The 22,655-nt window shown below is 45.0% G+C and overlaps 1 protein-coding gene across 1 annotated transcript in view; it reads right to left on the reverse strand.

Annotated features, from left to right (window-relative positions):
• ift27 (intraflagellar transport 27 homolog (Chlamydomonas)) overlaps positions 1–16,615 on the reverse strand; it is a 73,697-nt gene extending 57,082 nt beyond the window's left edge. The window contains exons 1-2 of the mRNA XM_084318643.1: positions 16,427–16,615; positions 5,758–5,837 (exon numbers count right to left, since the gene is read on the reverse strand). Of these exons, the coding sequence (XP_084174769.1) occupies positions 5,758–5,837; positions 16,427–16,460 (114 nt within the window). The 5' untranslated portion in view covers positions 16,461–16,615. The remainder of the gene's footprint in view (positions 1–5,757; positions 5,838–16,426) is intronic.
• Between the last annotated feature and the right edge of the window lie 6,040 nt (positions 16,616–22,655).

The following is a 22,655-nucleotide window of genomic DNA, read 5'->3' on the forward strand; positions in this document are numbered from 1 at the left end:
TGAACGGAAGAGGAATGAGATACTACGAAAGACCGACGCCTGAGGAACGAGAGCAAAGAGAAAGATGGGAGTAGGAGAACAATAACAATTATTAAACTGTGAAGGGGCAGGTATGTTGAGAAAACAGGAGAAGAGGAAGAGCAGAAGTCAGATGAACTGTAAGGGTGCGGTTACACCTTTCGTTTCATTTTCGTATCATTGTCATATGCGTTTCGCCGCGACGTCGTGCGCCTCGAGTCACACTTTCGTTTTTTTTTCGTTTTTGTCACCCGAGCACACTGATGTAGTACACTGCCAAAGCAGTAGGTGGCAGTAGGTGGCAAACATGAAGGCAATTTCAACCAATCAGAACTTTTGAATGTGCCAATACACTTCCTGGAAGCTCCAGCAAAGAAAATGTCAATAAGGCAGGCGCCTATGCCGCGCCACCATCTTGCCTATTTACTCAATGCAGCAATTCTTTTTCAGCAAAGCCTAATAAAAGTGCAATAAACAAAACGGATACATTCACTGTGTGTTCTGCCTGTCATTTGTTGATGAAACAAAACTAACATCAACATAAGTGACCACCAAGAGCGGATAGTTTAGTCTAAAAAACGATCGGTAGCATTGTTAGCTGCATGCTAACTAGGGATGTCCCGATCGCCTTTTTTTGCTTCCGATCCGATCCCGATCATATGATTTTAAATATCTATCGATCCGATCGTTTCCGATCCGATCTTTCACATTAGTAATCAATTTTGACGCATTTTTGTCAGAAACTGGCAGAGTGAGACAAGCCCATCTGTTGCCTATAATAGGGCGCGAGAGCGGAGGCTTTTGTTATTACATTCACCCTGAGAAATGTGCTTCTGCTTCATGAGAAATATTAAAAGTTTCAATATATGTTTGCACATTAGTATACATTCAGTGTTCGACTTACGTAATGGTCCATTCTGGTCTGAAACGACGACGTAACGTTATTCTCCAGTTGAAAAGATAGTCTGAAAACTTCGCCTCCAGCCTGCTGCTTCATGAGTTTTTCCTCCACGCGGAATCTCCTCCTTGCAAACATTGCAACTTGTTTGACTTTCTATTTTAAAATGCTTAGTTCCAAACCTCTGACATTAAGTCTAGCTGCTCAAGTCAGTGGATATTAACCGTGTTTCGGGAGCGACGTGTTGTTGTTGTGATGTGGTCGCGACTCGCGTGTAGCGTGTAGCGTCTAAATTAAAGGGAATGTTTGTTGCAACGGTGAAAATTAAAGGGGAATGTGTTTGTTGTGGATAATTATTCTGCTCTGTGTGACAATAAATACATTAATGATGATATATTATATGTAATTTAAAACCAAAACTAAGGCCTCCGTATGAGTTTAAGACGTGGACATGGTCATGTTTGTTGAATAAAATTTTTCTTTTTTTGACTGCCGATTTTTATTATTATTTTTTCCCGATCGCCGATACTCTGAAAAGCACGTGATCGACGCCGATTCCGATCACGTGATCGGATCGGGACATCCCTAATGCTAACGTCAATGGAATTTGCCATTATAACAGTATAGCATTGTGGCTAGAAGCTAACGTTAGCTCACGCTACTTAGCCAGCACCAAACTGATGATATCGGGAGCTATCAGTGGTTAGATAACATTAGAGACAACGCTGTGTGTATTAAACAAAGGTGAATAGATGACTGGGCCATTTTGTTTAATGCTTGTTAAGTTGAAAGAGGAGCTTTGAGCTAACAGGGTTTGATAGCTAACACTAGCTCATGTTATCCAGTGGCAGTGCCAATCGGTAATGCTAGCAGAATGAATGGATGTAAACTTTCTTTAACATATTGCATATGGGTACAATACAATACGGCTCAATACAAACAATTGTTAAGGGGATGCAGACTGTTGTAGCTTGGACTGGGGTCCTTATAACAATAACTTGACAACACATAGTAGCTGCAGCTATTTGGTTTGGGCAGGGCTGTACGCTAAGCTTTTTCACTAGGGGCACACTTGCCCCTAAATGAGAAATTTAGGGGCAAAGAATATTTTTTAGGGGCACATTTTTAAATAACTATTTTACCATTATAGTAGGGCTGGGCGATATGGCCTCTAAATGATATCGCGATATTTTGACATGCATCAAAAATGCTTGATTTAACCCTTTGATGCATACAGTCACGCCAATATGATGATTATAATAAGTCCCTGCAACATATGTTTGCATTATTAAACCATGAAGATGCTTTAAAAAATAATTTAATGAAAATGTACTAAGAGTAGTCTACTGACACACTAATAAAAAAATTTATTTACATCTAAGACAATTTATATAAAAACTCTTGGGTGCCTTTTACACAGTACTGTGTTTTCTATCCACTTTAGCCAAACACACACACACACACATATATATATATACTAGGGATGCCCCGATCACGTTTTTTGCCACCGATACGATCACCGATCGTCGTGAGCCATATCGGCCGATACCGATCCGATACCGATTGTTTTTGATTAAAAAGAAATTAAAAATTATTTTATATAAAACATTTTTTTTTATAAAATATATATATTATATAATTAGACTTGTACTTGTATTATCTGCGACTGCGAGACATCGCCACCACGCAACAAGTCAAAATGCTCACTATCTGCAAACAGCTCCACTGTCTGTGTGTACTCTAGTAGCCCAGCTCCAAAAAGGATTCTCCGGCGCTGCAGCGGGACCCCATTGGTAACGTTAAGTGCTTTGGTCATTTCACATTCAGCAAGCCCTCAGCTCGAATACGCATTAAATCAATGTTATAAGACATTGATATCAAGAGCTATCTGTAGCTACTGCTAGCCGGCTAGATGACGTTAAGACAGAACTTTAGTTCAATGGGACATTTCGTTTTGAACAGTAAACGAACGTCAGCTAACGCAAGCTAACTGAGGTATGAACATGAACTACTAGACTTTCTGGATCATTTGTTGATATCAGGAGCTATCGGTAGCTAGCCGGCTAAATACCGTTAGACAATGCCTACTAAACGTGAATAGTTGACTGGGTAATTTTGTTTAAACAGTAACGATAGCTAGGTAGCTAACGTTAGCGCAGGTCGAATGCAGTGCACTACAGACTCGAGCAGAGGAGCCGCACCTCTTTGTTTACAAACTCTACACGGGGCGGGCGGGGCTAGGGAGGAGGAGCAGCGGCAGTTTGCAGGTCGTGTGTGTCTGAGACAGACAGCGAGTGAGAGCTTCGCTTGATCGGTTTCCGCTATCGGCGAATATGACTAATTATCGGAATTCACAGATTGCATATTTATACTGAGTATCGGCCGATAACGATCGGTGGCCGATCGATCGGGGCATCCCTAATATATACACACACACTACTGTGAGAAAATAATAATCACACAGACTTAATGATTTTAGAATATTTCAGATAATGAAATTAAATGTTTATATCATCAACTATCCAGTTAGTATTTATACTGTGTGTAACATGTAGAGAGAGAGCGAGAGAGAGAGAGAGAGAGAGGGGGGGCGAGAACGAACAAGAGAGCCAGCCCCCCCCTTCGCGTTTTGATAGTCTAAGCTGCCGTAGGTGATGACGTCACACTCGAATGTAAACAGGAAGAGATGGAGACACACGGAGATGGAAATTCAATGATATACAGAAATGAATAACCAATAAATATGAAGTTATGTTTAAACTTATGTTGTCAAGCGTTGTCAATATAACCCACCCCCTTTCCTCACGAATGGAACTAGTCTTGTGGAGTCCGCTTTGACCGTTTTCCAGGGTTAGCAGAGATCGCTAGTTAGCTTAGCATAATCCTAAATGGTAACCTTGGTTAGCAGCTACCGTTAGCTCATTGCTCGTGTCAATTAAATTGCATGTTATTAAAGGTCCGCGCTGGTCTGTCTAATGAAATTACAACCGCAACATTATATTGCACTGTACAGCCCTGGTTGTAGGCTAATGTTTTACTACAATTTGTATGGATTAATTTAGGAGTGAAATGCGAATGAAGGGTTGAAATCACCACTCGCAAGCTTGCCCCCAGATATTATTTTAAACTCGCACGGACCAAATTAGGGGGCAATTTGCGATCATATCATCGCAGTGTACAGGCCTGTTGGGACAGCTCTCTGTCACCGGAAGGGCACGCAGATGGTATCTACTGCGCATGGGCGTTTTCGCAACAACGGCTCATGCAGACTACATGCTGTTGTCTGCGCGTTTTTTAGCGTTTCTCCAAAACGCAAACACAATTTTGCGTTTCAGCCGTATCCACAAAAAAACGCCAAAAAACGCATTTCTGTGTAATAGGGACATGAAACGTATTCAAAAACGTATAAAAAAACGCCACAAATACACTAGTCTAACCATGGCCTAAGTGTAAGACGAAGAGAATGCAGAAGATGAGAGGGGTTACTGGACAATACAATTATAATGTATGTTTAGACAGGAGCAAGTATTGAGCAAGTATTGAGCAAGTATTGAGCAAGTATTGTGCAAGTATTGAACAAGTATTGAGGAAAACGAGTGCAGGTATTGAAGGTGATAGGATGTTTGAAGTATGGGGTGAGCAGACTATGGTTGGGGCATGTTTTTAGGAGAATGGTTATAGGGAAAGTTGATAGTCTTTGAAAGTTTGAACGTTTTTGAAAGACTTACTGTCTTCTACCATGCTCTCTTCAAGTTCCTACTATACTAATTATGTCTCTACCACTTGGCACTGAACACTGCAGCACCCAAGTTTCAGCACTGTTTGATGAACATTGTTACTCAGCTGAAAGTTGTTCCCTTCCTGCTGACTTGTCGTACAGAACTTGTAAGTCGCTTTAGATAAAAGCCTCAGCTAAATTACTAAATGTAAGGAGGCGTCATTTATGAAAGTTTGGGGCCAGCTTAGAAACAGACGCATCATTGTCAAAATAGATATATCGATCTATTATCAATGATCCAATAGGATCGATGCAACGTAAAAAGATTGGTTCATATTGCGATACTCTTATTTTGAAAATCCTGTGGCGAGGCGTATCCGCCCAACAGCACAGCAGTAGCGTCTGAATATTATATTGATAGTAAATTTACTGAGGATGGACAGATAATGTTGATATTTAAACATAAAAAATACAATACATAATAAATGTATTCATGATCATCATGCAAAATAAAACAATTGTAGGAACGGTTTGGGAGAGGAAGAGGTTGCGTGTTGTGAGTTCCAAAAAAATTTACTTAAAGTTTAAAGCTCAATATATCAAAACGTGGCACTTTACAGTGAACAGGAGGTCTATTTGTATTCAAAACAATAGATTGTTTTTAATTTAAATGTCTGGAAGAGCTCAAATTTAATTGTCAAATGATATTTCCGTTGCCTTTTTTGAATTGATCTTAATGTTACTGATTCTGTTAAATGGGCATATAATATCGTCTCATATCGATCGCAGGCACCTGAATCGAATCGTATCGTGGCAGACTTTGTGATATCGGCAAATATCGTATCGTTGTCCAAATAATCGATATCGTATCGTATTGTGATGAAACTGGTGATTCCCACCCCTATATCTAATACTTGATTTCTCTGTCCTCTGTGTTGTGTTTTTAAATGGCATGCAATTATAGCAAATGGTTTCTTTATTGCTATCTGTTTGCCTCTAGACTCAGCACCATCTTGTTTGAGAATCCTTGGGAAAGCTCTGCATTTCAATCAGGTTTAGCCATGGATGCCTAAATTGCTATTATTATTCACAGACCATGGTGACAGTGTGCAGATGCTCTCACCATACTGTAGTTCTTCTGAAAGTGTGTACCATCACTGCGGAACATCTGAGAGAGGGCACTCTTCCCTACCGCAGCATCCCCTGCACACAGAGAGAGAGAGAGAGAGAGAGAGAGAGAGAGAGAGAGAGAGAGAGAGAGAGAGAGAGAGAGAGAGAGAGAGAGAGAGAGAGAGAGAGAGAGAGAGAGAGAGAGAGAGAGAGAGAGAGAGAGAGAGAGAGAGAGAGAGAGAGAGAGAGAGAGAGAGAGAGAGAGAGAGAGACATATGGTATACTAGACCATCAAGAGACAGGGTCTGACTCATTGACGATTTCAAACCTGAGTGTAAGAGCCAAAGCTATATATATTTAGGTTATTGTATTATATGAATGTTTAATATTGATTGAATTTAGATAAAGTCATTGAAACGTTGTACTTGTCATAATATAACTTTCTAGAACCTAAAGGGTCTAGAGCCCCATCCACTACATTTTCCAGAGCATCATCTGCAGGCCAGCGTCTGAAAGTTGAATTGGAGAGGGCTGAGTTGCTAGCCCAGGCTTCAACTCTAAAACAAAAACGACAACTCGAGGAACAGGAGGCTCGGCTCTTAACGTCACGGTGACCAAATGCGTCCACATTTGTATAGGATTCTATCACATTTTCATAACAATAGCGAATATTACTTACCCTGCGCCGTTTTCATTGAGGTTTCTTACAAATTAACGATGTTTTATTTGTCCTATATATGCGGATAACATTTCAAATCTTAAATTGTACCATTTTGTTTCCCTTTAGACAACAAACATAATGCTAATGATGCACTTTTGTTAAGATAATTAGTTTACCATTCGCGGTCACTGTACTGAGGTCGCATTAATAGTCTACCGCTGTTCAGATCGCGTCAAAGAATAGACGCGTCCCAGTGACCTGTGACCTGTGCTAAAGGACTTGGGAAATGTATTCATGTAGTTTTCAACATTTTCACCTTTTAATTTTAAACCAATGCTGCCATCTACTGACAACAGAAAGTGTTGTGTATCGTCAACTTGAGAGGCACTTCCGTAAACACCATCGCCCAAAACCCATTCTAGAGATTCCCACTTTTTACTGGGAATGGGGCGTGGCCGAATTTGGTCCGAGACAATAAGAGTGACTGAGATTGGTCTATGTTCCGTTAGCTAACCTTTCAATAAATTCTGACCAAATTCTAAGAGCAGAGAGAGAGGAACAGGAGGCTCTGCTCTTAGCTACCTCCTCTAAGCTAAGAGCAGATAGGGAGGAAAAGGAGGCTCTGCTCTTGGCTAAGCTACGAGCAGAGATAGATGATTTACAGGTCCAGACTGCTTTAGCTGCCTCAGAGGCTAAGTGCAAAGTACTGGCAGAGTATGAGGGCCAGCGAGCCTCATCCAGAGTGTCCCGTAGGGATGGAATGAACGCTTACATAGAGAACCAGAAGCCCTTCGAATCACAAGCTCACGAGCAGGCTACGTCTACTCCCCAGGCCGTAGCGATGAAAGGAGGACATGCTTACAGTAGCAGCTCCACCGAAAGAACAAGAGTCTCTGCAACAAGATTCCAAATGAACCATGGTGGATTTCCCAGTGAGGCAGCAATGCCATGCTACGCTGCCCCCTCAACAGATTCCTATATTCAGGGGAGAACCTATGGAGTACAGGCTATTCATCAGGGCCTTTGAACACGGAGTGGAGGCCAAGACAGATAGTAACAGTGACCGGCTGTACTTCTTGGAGCAGTACACGGAGGGGCAGCCAAGAGAGCTGATCAGAAGTTGTCTTCACATGGAATCAGAACGAGGCTATCCCGAGGCAAGGAGGCTCTTGAAAGAGCATTTTGGAAATGGATACATTATCTCAATGGTGTATAATAGACAAGGCGCTGAACTGGCCTATTATCAAGTCCGATGACGGAAAGGCGCTCCGCTCCTTTGGCCTCTATCTCACTGGATGCCTCAACGCTATGGCTGACGTGGAGTACATGCAGGAGCTTGACAGCATATCAAATATGCGGGCCATCACAACCAAGCTTCCGTACGAGCAGAGAAAGCGGTGGAGAAGCAAGGCCTATGCGCTTCTAGGGAAAGATCGGCGCAGCGCCAAGTTCAGCAACCTTGCCGAATTTGTCAACCTACAAGCCCAGGAAGCCCTACACCCTCTCTTCGGCAACATCACAGATGGAAACAAGAGCCAAGCTAAGGCTCACAAAGATGAGAGGACCTCCATAAATAGCGGCGCTCGGGGAATCTTCACAACAGCTGCTACAGCAGTCCAGAACCCGGCAGAGGCTAAAGCAAGGCCCGAGGGGGATACCCTTTGTGCCTTCTCCAACCCTTGCCTCTTCTGCCAAGGAGAACAGCATGCCCTGGAGCAATGCAACAAGCTGAAGAAGTCTCTTCACAAGGAGAAGATAGAATTGCTCAAGAGTAAAGGCCTATGTTTCAGCTGTCTGAAACGGGGTCACATGAGCAAGGCCTGCCAAGAGAAGATTAGCTGCCGAGTCTGCCAGCTTACCCACCCTACAGTTCTACATATTAATAACAAAGCTGCCTATGAGGAAGCAAGGTACAAGAAGGAGACATCGGACATCGGATGTCAGGCATCGGATGCCAGTTCTATGGTCAGTGGATGCATCAATGCAGAAACCAGGACCTGCAGAGCTACTGGGGCCGGCAAGGTCAAAGGCATCTTGGCTATCGTGCCGGTCCACATCAAAGCCAAGAAAGGCAACAAGATGGTGGCTACCTACGCTTTCATCGACCCAGGCAGCAACGTCACTTTCTGCACGGAGTGGTTAATGGCAGCGCTTAACGTCACCGGCAGGAAGACAAGTATCCTGCTAAATACCATGGGAGGCAAGCAGGTTGTGAGCAGCCAGATGGTGTCTGGTTTGGAAGTCTGTGGCTTGGATAGTGACAACTTCCTAGAGCTACGCAATACCTTCTCTCAGAAGTCAATACCTGCTAGTAACCAGAACATCCCACTGCAAGAGGAAGTCGATAAGTGGCCCCATCTCAGGGAAGTGCAAATCCAGAAGATCCAGGCGGAGATAGGCCTTCTCCTCAGGACTGACGTACCCAAGGCAATGGCACCATGGCAAGTGGTACCCAGCGTGGAGGAAGGGCCGTACACGGTGAAAGCGCGATTGGGCTGGTTCGTCAATGGCCCCCTCAGAGGAGTAAATGGCCATGAAATGACCAGTGGACTCATACAAGTCATGTCCAACCGCACATCCGTGGCCACGCTAGATGAACTTTGGAGTCAACAGTTCAAGCACGACTTCCCAGAGTGTCAAGACGACCGGCTTGAGAAGTCGAGGGACGATATCCAGTTTCTGCAACTGGTCTCGCAGTCTGTGAAACTTACTACAGCATTGGCCTACCAGTGAGGAATGCAGTCCTCAAGATGCCGAACAACAGAAGAGTAGCTGAACAGCGAGCTCTCAACTACAGCTCTCTGCTACAGAAGAGGGATGACAACAAGCTTCATGTTGCCTTCGTCATGGCGAAGGCGAGAGTGGCCCCTACCATGGCAGCGCGCATGGACAGGACCTTGAGAGCCGAGCTGGAGCTCCAACTAAACAAATCTGTGTTCTGGTACGACAGCACCACTGTGCTCAAATACATGACAAACAGAACCAGTAGGTTTCGCGCCTTCGTGGCGAATCGAGGGGAGACCATCTTGAAGCTGTCATAAGTGGGACAGTGGCGGTACGTAGATACTGCAACAAATCCAGCTGACCACGCGTTGAGAGGACTCAATGTGGAATCATTCCTGAACAATGAGACTTGGATACAGGGGCCGGAATTCCTCACCAAGTCCGAATCATCCCTGCGCAATGAGACTTGGATACAGGGGCCGGAATTTCTCACCAAGCCCGAGGAGGAATGGCCTCAAAACCCAGAACACCATGGGGACCTAACCACGGAGGACCCAGAGGTAAAGAACGCTGTGGTCAGCGCTACTGCAGCTGAAGAGCAGTTCGACAGTTCCTGGAATATTACTCCAATTGGAACCGTCTCCAGAAGGTAGTCGGTTGGATGCTGAAGCTTAGAAGCACTCTGCTGAGGCTGTGTCGCCAGAGGAAGGAGATGAATGCTTCGCTCACACAGTCTGAGGTACAGACACAGATGGAGATCTTCAAGGCAAGCCTGGAGAAGACCAACCTCACTGTGGAGAATATAAAGGAAGCAGAGCTCGAGATCTTCGTGAAGAAGAAGCTGCATGAGGCGGTGGTAAAGACCATCCTCCTACGGTGTGCCATGTACTAGTGACCTCTGGCACCAGGTATTGGTTATCCCGCAGCAGAGACACTTATCAGTTGAAATAGTGTTTGGTTTGGCTCCTTGTGTTTTAGTAGTTAGTAATTGTCTCTAGATTAGAAGGACAATTAGGGGCCGGTGTAAGAGCCAAAGCTATATATATTTAGGTTATTGTATTATATGAATGTTTAATATTGATTGGATTTATAAAGTCATTGAAACGTTGTACTTGTCATAATAGAACTTTCTAGAACCTAGAACATTCGGGAACGAACGTACTACTCACGAGTAAGTAATTTAACCAGTAGAGTGGATCGTCGGCCTTCACACTGAGTGAGTGAATAACTTAGGTCTAGGTTACAAGTAACTGTAGAGGTATGTGTGTCAGAAAAAAAGAAAGAGAGAGGGAGAAAGATGCAGACTTAAGGAGAGCTAGCATGAAGTACTAAACAGAAACCATGCAATTGTGTGCGGTTACATTTTCTTTTTAATCGGTTGAAAACAGCAACAAACGAGCGGTGGGATCAGGATGTAACGTATCCCCTTTCGTGACTGTGATGCACGCCAACAATTCACTCTGCCAAACCTTGTTGGCGTGCATCACAGCCACGAAAGGGGCTAGATGTAACGTAACATGCATGGTTGAAATAAAACTCAGCTCTGAACTCGGCAGAATCTGCACCTGGCTCGCTGATAACAAACCATCATTACACCTGGGTAAAACAGAGTCCATTCTCTTCGGTTCAAATAACAAACTCAGCAAGACCGACGGCTTCTCAGTTACAGTGGGTGACAATATTGTCACAAGGAAAGATGAAATTACATACCTAGGTTCCATCCTAGAGGCAAATCTTTCCTGTGACGAAATGGCAACCAATGTAATCAAAAAAGTCAACCAACTAACTAGATTCTTGTACCGGATCTCCTCTCTGGTAAACAAGAATACCCTGAAGACTCTGGCAGGAGCACTCATTCAAGGGTACTACGACTATGCTTGCACCTCATGGTACCAAAGCACCTCAAAGGCGCTAAAATCAAAATTACAAACATCACAAAACAAACTGGTCAGACTACTGCTTAAACTTACTCCTAGAACCCATGGCTTAGAGTAGACGACAGAGTACAGCACCTTGCAATGGGCCTGGTCTACAAGATACACTACACAACTAAGGTACCCATGTACATGTCAAAATACTTCCCAAAGGTCAGTGAATACCACAACCACAACACCAGAGGGAGCTCCACAAATCATGTTAAGCCCAGATTCGGCTCAAACAAGGGACTAAACACGTTTCGCAATTATGCCACATCAATGTGGAACGCCCTACCCACAGCTGTAAAGGAATGTGAATCACTACCCACTTTCAAAACCACTCTCAAAGTACGGTTGATTGATTGATTGAAAACTTTATTAACAGATTGCAGAATGGGTACAATACAGTACAGCTCAATACTAGGGGTGGGAATCACCAGTTTAATCACGATACGATACGATATCGATTCTTTGGACAACGATACGATATTATCCGATATCACACAGTCTGCCACGATACGATTCGATTCAGGTGCCTGCAATCGATATGAGACGATATTATGTGCCCATTTAATACAATCAGTAACATTTAAATCAACAAAAAAAAAGGCAATGGAAATATCATGACATTTTTATTTTTGAGCTCTTCCAGACATTTAAAGGGGAACTATCTTATAAATGGCCTTTTTGAGTGTTTAGCATTGTTTCCTAGCTATGTGAACTTATATTAATATGATCTATGTCTCAAAATTCTCATATTGGCGCATTCTTCCAATTCTCCTCTCACAATATTCACCCTCACTGAACTGAGTCGTTTGAAAATGTGCCTATATGTGATGTCATATAGTCACTGCTGCATGTTAATGTTGGGACGCTCCGCAGTGGTTTAGGTGGCACCTGCAGCCCAGGCTCAAAACAGCTCGAAATCTTGAGGTAGAAAAATGCTGTTTTTGAGGACTTGATTAGAAATACAAAACAATGAATAAAAAAAATATATATATTACAGAGGTGTTCCATAGACTCACAGGAATTGTGTAAAAGTGCCCAAATAGTGAAAGAAATAGTCAAATAGTTCCCCTTTAAATGAAAAACAATCTATTGTTTTTAATACAAATAGACCTCCTGTTCACTGTTTTTGGTTCATTTCTTTTTTTTCTCGATATTAATATCCTATTCACTGTCACAGAGCTGTATTTTGGCTGGAAAAGCATATTGGGAGTCCCAAGGTGCAGTACCGGCCAGATCCTGTTAGTGGGGCTATCCCCGAGAATGCACCCTCCCAGTCCCCACTTCTCTCTGCCTATGGCTCTGGGTTAGCTTGTTAGCTCACGCTAAAGTAACGTTATCTTCGATCTTTAACGCGACGTGGGCATAATGGAGTGACGAGGATTGCAAAGCAGGTTAGATGCATTGGCCCCGTTGTGGAATAAAACAGCAGGGACATGTTTTGGGTCACAGAATAGGCACACTAGCCTTGCTCTAGTGACGCTCTAGACGCTAATGCTGTTGATGTTAAACGGAGTTTGAGTTTCACAACACTGGGCGCGGGGCGATGACGTCGCCGTCGCCGGATTTTCAAAATAAGAGTATCGCAATATGAATCGATCTTTTTACGTGGCATCGATCCTATTTGATTATTGATAATAGATCGATATATCGATCTGGATCGATGTATCGTCCCACCCCTACTCAATACACACAATTGTTAAGGGGATGCAGACCAGAGAAAGACTTTCGTCTTGTTTACATCAGGGTCCCCCATTTTCAATTCATCAGGACATATATGACATACATGATTGATTGATTGATTGAAACGTTTATTAACAGATTGCAGAATGGGTACAGTACAGTACAGCTCAATACATACAATTGTTAAGGGGATGCAGACCAGAGAAAGACTTTCATCTTGTTTACATCAGGGTCCCCCATTTTCAATTCATCATAACATATATGACACACACGACATACAGATAGACAGTACTGCTACATCTATACATTTATGACATACCAGATTTGCAAATACAGTACTGTTTGTGATACAAAAAGTGTCCAGAAAAAGAGTGTAATTACATACCTAGGTTCCATCCTAGAGGCAAATCTTTCCTGTGACAAAATGGCAACCAATGTAATAAAAAAAATCAACCAACGAACTAGATTCTTGTACCGGATCTCCTCTCTGGTAAACAAGAATACCCTGAAGACTCTGGCAGGAGCACTCATTCAAGGGTACTACGACTATGCTTGCACCTCATGGTACCAAAGCACCTCAAAGGCGCTAAAATCAAAATTACAAACATCACAAAACAAACTGGTCAGACTACTGCTTAACCTTACTCCTAGAACCCATGGCTTAGAGTAGACGACAGAGTACAGCACCTTGCAATGGGCCTGGTCTACAAGATACACTACACAACTAAGGTACCCATGTACATGTCAAAATACTTCCCAAAGGTCAGTGAATACCACGACCACAACACCAGAGGGAGCTCCACAAATCATGTTAAACCCAGATTCGGCTCAAACAAGGGACTAAACATCACGTTTCGCAATTATGCCACATCAATGTGGAACGCCCTACCCACAGCTGTAAAGGAATGTGAATCACTACCCACTTTCAAAACCACTCTCAAAGTACGGTTGATTGATTGATTGAAAACTTTATTAACAGATTGCAGAATGGGTACAATACAGTACAGCTCAATACACACAATTGTTAAGGGGATGCAGACCAGAGAAAGACTTTCGTCTTGTCTACATCAGGGTCCCCCATTTTCAATTCATCAGGACATATATGACATACATGATTGATTGATTGATTGAAACGTTTATTAACAGATTGCAGAATGGGTACAGTACAGTACAGCTCAATACATACAATTGTTAAGGGGATGCAGACCAGAGAAAGACTTTCGTCTTGTTTACATCAGGGTCCCCCATTTTCAATTCATCATAACATATATGACACACACGACATACAGATAGACAGTACTGCTACATCTATACATTTATGACATACCAGATTTGCAAATACAGTACTGTTTGTGATACAAAAAGTGTCCAGAAAAAGAGTGTATATACATTTGACGTAGAAACTGTACATTGGAGGAGGTTGGGTAGGTGGGGTGGGGCGGGTGGCTGGGGGGCTGTACATTTGAGGTGGGGGGGGGGACACACTCTACACTGTACATTGGAATACTGACAAAGCCATACATGGTAATTTACTGTACAACTGAGACTGCTATTCGAAACTGGCCCCTGTAAATGTCCTAACCCAACCCCCTACAATGTACATTAAATGTCATAACCCAACCCCCTCCAATGTACAGTTTTTGTATCGCAAACAGTACTGCATTTGTAAATCTAGTATGTCATAAATGTCTAGATGTACAGTAGCAGTACTGTCTATCTGTATGTCATAAATGTTATGATGAATTGAAAATGGGGGACCCTGATATAAACAAGACGAAAGTCTTTCTCTGGTCTGCATCCCCTTAACTGTGGTGTTCCACAAGGAAGCATACTAGGACCACTACTGTTCCTAATTTATGCAAATGACATGTCGTCAGCTTGTAACTGCAACTTGTTCCTGTTTGCGGACGACTCAGCCCTGCTGGTCTCTGACAAGAACAAGTTACAGGTTGAAAAAACCCTCAGCTCGGAACTAGGCAAAATCTGCATATGGCTCGCCGACAACAAACTATCATTACACATGGGCAAAACAGAGTCCATTCTCTTCGGTTCAAATAACAAACTCAGCAAGACCGACGGCTTCTCAGTTACAGTGGGCGACAATATTGTCACAAGGAAAGATGAAATTACCTACCTGGGTTCCATCATAGAGGCTCATCTTTCCTGTGACAAAATGGCATCCAATGTAATAAAAAAAGTCAATCAACGAACTCGATTATTGTACCGGATCTCCTCTCTGGTAAACAAGAATACCCTGAAGACTCTGGCAGGAGCACTCATTCAAGGGTACTACGACTATGCTTGCACCTCATGGTACCAAAGCACCTCAAAGGCACTAAAAACCAAATTACAAACATCTCAAAACAAACTAGTCAGACTACTGCTTGACCTGACTCCTAGAACCCACCTCACCCCTGCACACTTTGCCAACCTAGGATGGCTTAGAGTAGACGACAGAGTACAGCAACTTGCAATGGGCCTGGTCTACAAGATACACTACACGACCAAGGTACCCATGTACATGTCAAAATACTTCCCAAAGGTCAGTGAATACCACGATCACAACACAAGAGGGAGCTCCACAAATCATGTAAAACCCAGATTCGGCTCAAACAAGGGACTAAACACGTTTCGCAATTATGCCACAACAATGTGGAACGCCCTACCCAAAGCTGTAAAGGAATGTGAATCACTACCCACCTTCAAAAACACTCTCAAAGAACACCTACGGGAGACTGCAATTCAAAACTGGCCCCTACAAATGTCCTAACCCAGTTGTACAATAAAGACCAAGCATGGCTTTGTCAGTATTCCAACGTACCCAACCCCCCCCCCCCCCCCCCAATGTACAGCCCCACCCAACCCCACCCCACCTACCCAACCTCCTCCAATGTACAGTTTCTATGTCAAATGTATGTCAGTATTCCAATGTACAGTGTGTGTGTCCGCTACCCAACCCCCCCCCCCCCCCCTCCAATGTACAGCCCCACCCCACCTACCCAACCTCCTCCAATGCACAGTGTCTATGTCAAATGCATATACACTCTTTTTCTGGATTTTTTTAGTATCACAAACAGTACTGTATTTGAAAATCTGGTATGTCATAAATGTATAGATGTAGCAGTACTGTCTATCTGTATGTCGTGTGTCATATGATGAATTGAAAATGGGGGACCCTGATGGAAACAAGACGAGTCTTTCTCAGGTCTGCATCCTCTTAACAATTGTATGTATTGAGCTGTACTGTATTGTACCCATTCTGCAATCTGTTAAATAAAGTTTTCATTCATTCATTCATTCAAGTTCGCTGGTCCCAAGTCCTACCAGCTGTAGCCTAGCGTGTGTGTAGCTACATGTTGGAGCCGGGGACAGAACATTACAGGTTGCCTTACCGTTTAACGCTCAACTCAGAAAACCCCTGTCACTAGAAATAGAATGCATGAAGATGTTCTCGCAAAGCTTGGCTAATGATGAATGGAGTATCAGCATGTCTGCCTTGCAAGCGAGATTAGTTAGCCGATTAGCATAGCTTGATAACATCTGATGTAAACTCCTGTCGGCCAAGAATTAGTTATTGCCATTTATTTAATGTTATTACATTTGTAATACATGGCTTGTGTTGGCTCAGACAGACACAGGCAGACAGACGGAAGAGGAACGCAAAATAGTTGTGGTTCAGAAGCATAGCCTACCGACAAGCAGACATCTTGCCCTCAACTTCACCATTTCAGATGGTAACTTTATAACGAGAGTTATATAACGAGTTAACACGTGCGTTAAATTCCCCGTGTTCTTAATCTAAAACAAATGCTTGTTTTGAAATATCCAAATACTCCGATATCTTGTTCCTTGAGGTCCCTCGGCAACATGGACACGACGCGTCTCTTAGCAACCGACCGAGGGAGTAGCCTCCAGCAGCTACAGCCCTGGAGAATCCTCTCACTGGCAAGCTTGTGCCAGCCACAGGACGCGCGCTGATTGGCGGAAAGTACGGAAGTATCTCGAAGTACGTCTGCGCTGATTGGCGGATGGTACGGAAGTTTCTCGAAGGCAGCCACAAACCTGCGCTGGCTCACTACCGCCATCTGCTGGGATGGTGTCCGCATTGATATTATAGACCACCGCAACACTTCCGGTATTTGCTTAGAGTTTGGAATCAGGGCTGGTTTTGATTGATTGATTGATTGATTGATTGATTGATTGGTTGATTGATTGATTGATTGATTGATTGATTGATTGATTGATTGATTGATTGATTGATTGAAAACTGTATTAACAGATTGCAGAATGGGTACAATACAGTACAGCTCAATACATACAATTGTTAAGGGGATGCAGACCAGAGAAAGACTTTCGTCTTGTTTACATCAGGGTCCCCCATTTTCAATTCATCATAACATACAGATAGACAATACTGCTACATCTAGACATTTATGACATACCAGATTTGCAAATACAGTACTGTTTCTGTGATACAAAAATAGTCTAGAAAAGAGAGTATATACATTTGACGTAGAAACTGTACATTGGAGGAGGTTGGGTGGGTGGGGTGGGTTGATTGATTGATTGAAAAGTTTATTAACAGATTGCAGAATGGGTACAGTACAGTACAGCTCAATACATACAATTGTTAAGGGGATGCAGACCAGAGAAAGACTTTCGTCTTGTTTACATCAGGGTCTGGGGGGGGGACTGTACATTGGAGGTGGTTGGGTGGGTGGGGTGGGGGTTGGGTAGGAGGGGTGGGGAACTGTACAACTGTACAAGCAAAACTGTACATTGTTTGGTGGTCTATCGCCCTGCTCTAAAGATAAACTCTAAGCATAACTGAGTCTGTCATGTGAATGAATGTGTGTGTCTCTAAGACCAGACCATATTAGGCGCTCATGCGCCGGAAGTAGGTCATTCCAGGTATGCTACCGAAACAACGCTGTGGGTGTGTGTCTACGAGAAGCAAATAAACACAACAACCTATGGAGTTAAAGCAAGTCGTCAAGAGTGTTTATTATATCGGTCATAACTTGAACATGGTGTCAGAAGTAAACCAGTGACGATGGCAAGTTTAACCCTCCCGACAACTTTGATTTCACTCGCCCAGAACTGTGGCCGGAGTGGAGGCAACGGTTCCAACGCTACCGGCTAGCCACAAAGCTAGACAGGGAGGATGGACCTGTGCAGGTTAGCACGTTGCTATATGCGCTCGGCAAGGAGGCTGAGCAAGTTTTTAACACGTTGCATTTCGAGGAGGGCGAGGACGTTGATGACAATGACAACTATGAGGTTGTGTTGGACAAGTTGAATAGTTATTTCATTCCGAAAGTAAACATTATCCACGAACGTGCTCGTTTTTACCTCCGCTCGCAAAAGAGGGGCGAGTCTGCGGAGGAATACATCCGGACGCTCTACGAGCTGGCCGAGACCTGTCAGTTTGGTCCGGTGAAGATAGAAAATATTCGGGATAAACTGGTGATAGGAATCCTGGATAAAGAGATGTCAGAAAAGCTACAATTAATGGCAGATCTGACGCTGGAGAAAGCCGTCGAGATGGTGAGACAGTCTGAGCAGATAAAGGGGCAAGTTAGCCAACAAGCTAGAGCGGGCTCGGGAGATGCAGCATTCCTCAGTGAGGTCACACACAGCTGTTGTAACTGCGGAGATGCTACATTCCTGAGTGAGGTCAGACACAATGTGCGTGCTGCACCTTTCAAACAAAACAGAGGGCGGGGAAGAGCGCGGGGCAGTGGCGGCTTCCAAGCAGCAGGGCATTGCGATGGTGGTGCTACAGGAACGAAGTGTTTTAGGTGTGGAAGGGACCACCCGAACAACGTGCAGTGTCCAGCCAGGCAGGCAAAATGCAGACACTGCCAGAAGATTGGACACTTTGCCGTTGTGTGCCGCTCTGCAAGAGTGAATGAGCTGACAACAATGGAGCAGCAGGATGACAGTTACAGTGAAGGACACTTCCTTGGTGAGATAAAAACAAAATACCTCTACGTGACAGATTCCAATAGGCCATGGACTGTTAAACTGAACGTCTGTGACACTCCTCTCACCTTCAAAATTGACACTGGTGCAGACGCCAGTGTGATTCATCAGTAACAGCCTGTCATTATCAAGGGGTCTTGTGCTGTACGGAGACCGCATCGTGATTCCTCACAGTATGAGGAAAGAGATACTCAACCGGTTGCATGACGGGCACCAGGGCATCACCAAGTGCAGGGAACGGGCACGCATGAGTGTGTGGTGGCCCGGGCTGGAGAGAGAGGTCCAGGAACTGGTGAAAAAATGTCCCGAGTGCCTGCAGGTCAGACCTACACAGAGGAAGGAGCCTCTGATTACAACGCCACTACCACAGAGGCCCTGGCAGGCGATCGGGGCGGACATCTGTGAGTACGAGAAAGAAAACTACTTGGTAGTTGTTGACTATTATTCTCACTACATAGAAATAGCTCATCTACCAAACATGAAGAGTGAGACCACAATTGCTCGTCTGAAAAATATCTTCGCCAGGTGGGGTTGTCCAGATGAGCTTCACACTGATTAATGCTAAACAGTTCACAAGCAAAATGTTTGATAGTTTCACTGTGACATATGACTTTAAACTCATCACCTCTAGTCCTCACTATCCTCAGGCCAACGGTGGGGCTGAGAGAGCAGTGCAGACTGCGAAGAGGATCCTACGGCAGGATGACCCGTTTCTGGCTCTCATGAGTTACAGAGCTACACCAATACAAGCCACGGGTGCTAGTCCTGCACAGCTGATGATGGGCCGCCAGATCAAGACGACGGTGCCTACAGTCGATAAAGTGCTGTTGCCTGTGTGGCCCGACTTCGCTAAGGTGCGTGAAGCTGATGCCAGGGCGAAAAGGTGCTACAGGCATGCTTACAACCGACGCTATGGTGCCAGAGCACTTCCACCTCTCAGGCCAGGGCAGAGCGTGGCAGTGAAACTCGACGGTGAGTCTGGCTGGACGACAGCAGCAACGGTTCAGCAGCCACACTCAGCTCCGAGGTCCTATCTGATCCAGACACGGGACCTTGCTGAGGAACAGGCGCCACCTACGACCTACATTCCTTCCTGGAGAGGCAGAGGACATGCAGGTGAGCGAGCAACCATCACCACCCCAGCTTACACCTCCGAGTGACGTCATGCCGCTCTGCACCCCGTCCTATCTGGAGCGGAGGAAAGCCATGGTGATCGACGACGACGACGTAGACGACGAGATCATCGTCAAGGTTTCGGCTCTTGGAGGGGCCGTGTCACCTGCTAGGGAGCCTGTTTCCCCTGTTCGTGAGACTGTCCCGGCGGGGGCCTGCGAATCGTCTTCCAGAACCAGCTCGGGTGACTTCCAGGGGCAGAGTCATCCGTCCACCCGAGAGGTTTGAAGACTTTGTGTGTTATTAGACATGTGGCTTGCCTCAATGGAGCAGAATAACCTCCGGCAGCTACAGAGGTGACTGGGTTGTCTACCCCATACCCTCAGTAAAAAAAAAAAAGTAACACACAATGTTGGTTTATATTCTATTGTGACGTGGAAGAGCAGCCGGGGTCCGAAACAGACTGAGGTCCAAACGACACAGAACCACATTGCCCAGCATATTGTTGGCCAATGTGCAATCGATAGGAAATAAACTGGACGACATTAGAGCACGGATCCAATTCCAGAGGGACATTCGGGATTGTAACGTCCTCTGTTTCACAGAAACTTGGCTGAGTCCAGATGTCCCGAATCACGCAATAGAACCGGCAGACCACTTCTTCGTTCTCCGCAAGGACCGGACGGCAGAAGAGTCACTAAAGAAGAAAGGAGGCGGCATTGCCTTCATGATAAACAAGGAGTGGTGCGATTTAGGCAACGCAAAGGAACTGTCTAACCACTGCTCCCCAGACCTGGAGTTTATCACGATCAAATGTCGACCCTTCTTTCTCCCGAGAGAGTTAACGTCCATCATCCTCATCGGAGTGTACATTCCACCACAAGCGAACACTGGGGCCGCACTTTCAAAACTACACGACAAGGTAAACAAACAACAGATAGCTAGCGTTGACGCTGCCATTTTGGTTCTGGGCGATTTCAACAGCGCGCGTCTTAAAAAGGTGTTGCCGAATTTCTATCAGCATGTGACCTGTCCCACCAGAGGCGAGAACATATTAGACCATGTATACTCGCAATTTAAGAATGGGTACAAGTCACAGGCTCTTAGCCCATTCGGTAAGTCCGATCACGCCGCCATTTTTCTTTTGCCAAAGTATAAACAAAGTCTCAAGCGAACGCCGGTGGTCTCGCGAGAGGTTAAGCGTTGGACCGTGATGTCAGAGGAGACACTCCAAGCTGCACTTGAATGCACAGACTGGAGGGTATTCCGTGATAACACAGCCAATATTAACGAATACACTGAAACGGTGCTTGACTTTGTCTGTACTCTGGTAGAAGAAACAATCCCCTCTACCACAATTAGAATCTACCCAAATCAAAAGCCCTGGGTAGATAAATCCGTCCGTGAGGCTCTGAAAGTGCGCACATCAGCCTACAACACCGGGCTGGTGACAGGCAACATGGAAGAACACAAGACGGCAAGATACAATGTCAGGAGAGCAGTAATAGAGGCAAAACGGCGTTACAGGGATAAAGTTGAACTTCAGTTTGAACAGGCTGACTCTAGAGGCATGTGTCAGGGCCTCAGAACAATGACAGATTACAAAGGCACCTCCCTCAAACTGAACAGTGACATCTCCTTAGCAAATTATCTCAATTCCTTCTATGCGAGGTTTGAGGCTGTGAATAACAACACCAGCCTACAAACCACGGCAATGGGGGGGGGGGGGGTCTGCTGATGGAGACTCAGTGTTCAGGGTAACAGAGCATGAGGTGAGACGGATCTTTAAAAAAGTGAATATCAGGAAGGCAGCAGGACCGGACGGCATCCCCGGCCGCGTCCTAAAAGTCTGTGCCGACCAACTGGCCCCGGTATTCACTGACATCTTCAACCTGTCCTTGGAACAGGCTGTCATCCCCACCTGTCTGAAGAAGTCCACCATCATCCCTGTACCCAAAAAATCGATGCCCGCTTGCCTCAACGACTACCGCCCTGTAGCCCTCACCTCCATAGCCATGAAGTGCTTTGAGAAGCTAGTGAAGGGCTACATCTGTTCCTCCCTCCCCATCAACCTGGACCCCCTGCAATTTGCATATCGCCCCAACAGGTCCACGGAGAACGCCATAGCCCATGTGCTGCACACAGCAGCATCACACCTGGACAAGAGGCAGGGGAACTATGTGAGAATGCTGTTCATCGACTACAGCTCAGCATTCAATACCATAGTCCCCTCCAAACTAATAGCCAAGCTCAGGGACCTGGGCTTGAACTATGACCTCTGCCAGTGGGTCCTGGACTTCCTGACGGGCAGACCCCAGGTGGTAAGAGCAGGCAACTGCACCTCCTCATCCATCATGCTCAACATAGGGGCCCCCCAGGGCTGTGTTCTGAGCCCCCTCCTCTACTCCCTGTACACACATGACTGCGTGGCACAGCGGAACAACAACACAATCATCAAATTTGCTGATGACACAGTAGTGGTGGGCCTGATCTCTGCCAACGATGAGAGGGCCTACCTGGAAGAGGTAGAGAATCTGTCACAGTGGTGTCAGGAGAACTGCCTCTCCCTGAATGTCAGCAAAACAAAAGAGATGATTGTGGACTTCAGGAGGTCGGGGGTCAAGGACTACAGCCCCCTCAGCATCGACGGGGCACCGGTTGAGAGAGTGAACAGTTTCAAGTACCTCGGAGCCCACTTATCCGAGGACTTGACATGGACCACACACATTGACAGTGTTGTGAAGAAGGCACGACAACGCCTCTACTTCCTCAGGCGCCTAAGGAAGTTCCAAGTCAGTCAGAAGATCCTTAGGAACTTCTACT

The sequence above is a fragment of the Notolepis coatsorum genome (genome assembly GCF_963971535.1).
Source record: "Notolepis coatsorum genome assembly, chromosome: 7".
NCBI lineage: Eukaryota > Metazoa > Chordata > Actinopteri > Aulopiformes > Paralepididae > Notolepis > Notolepis coatsorum.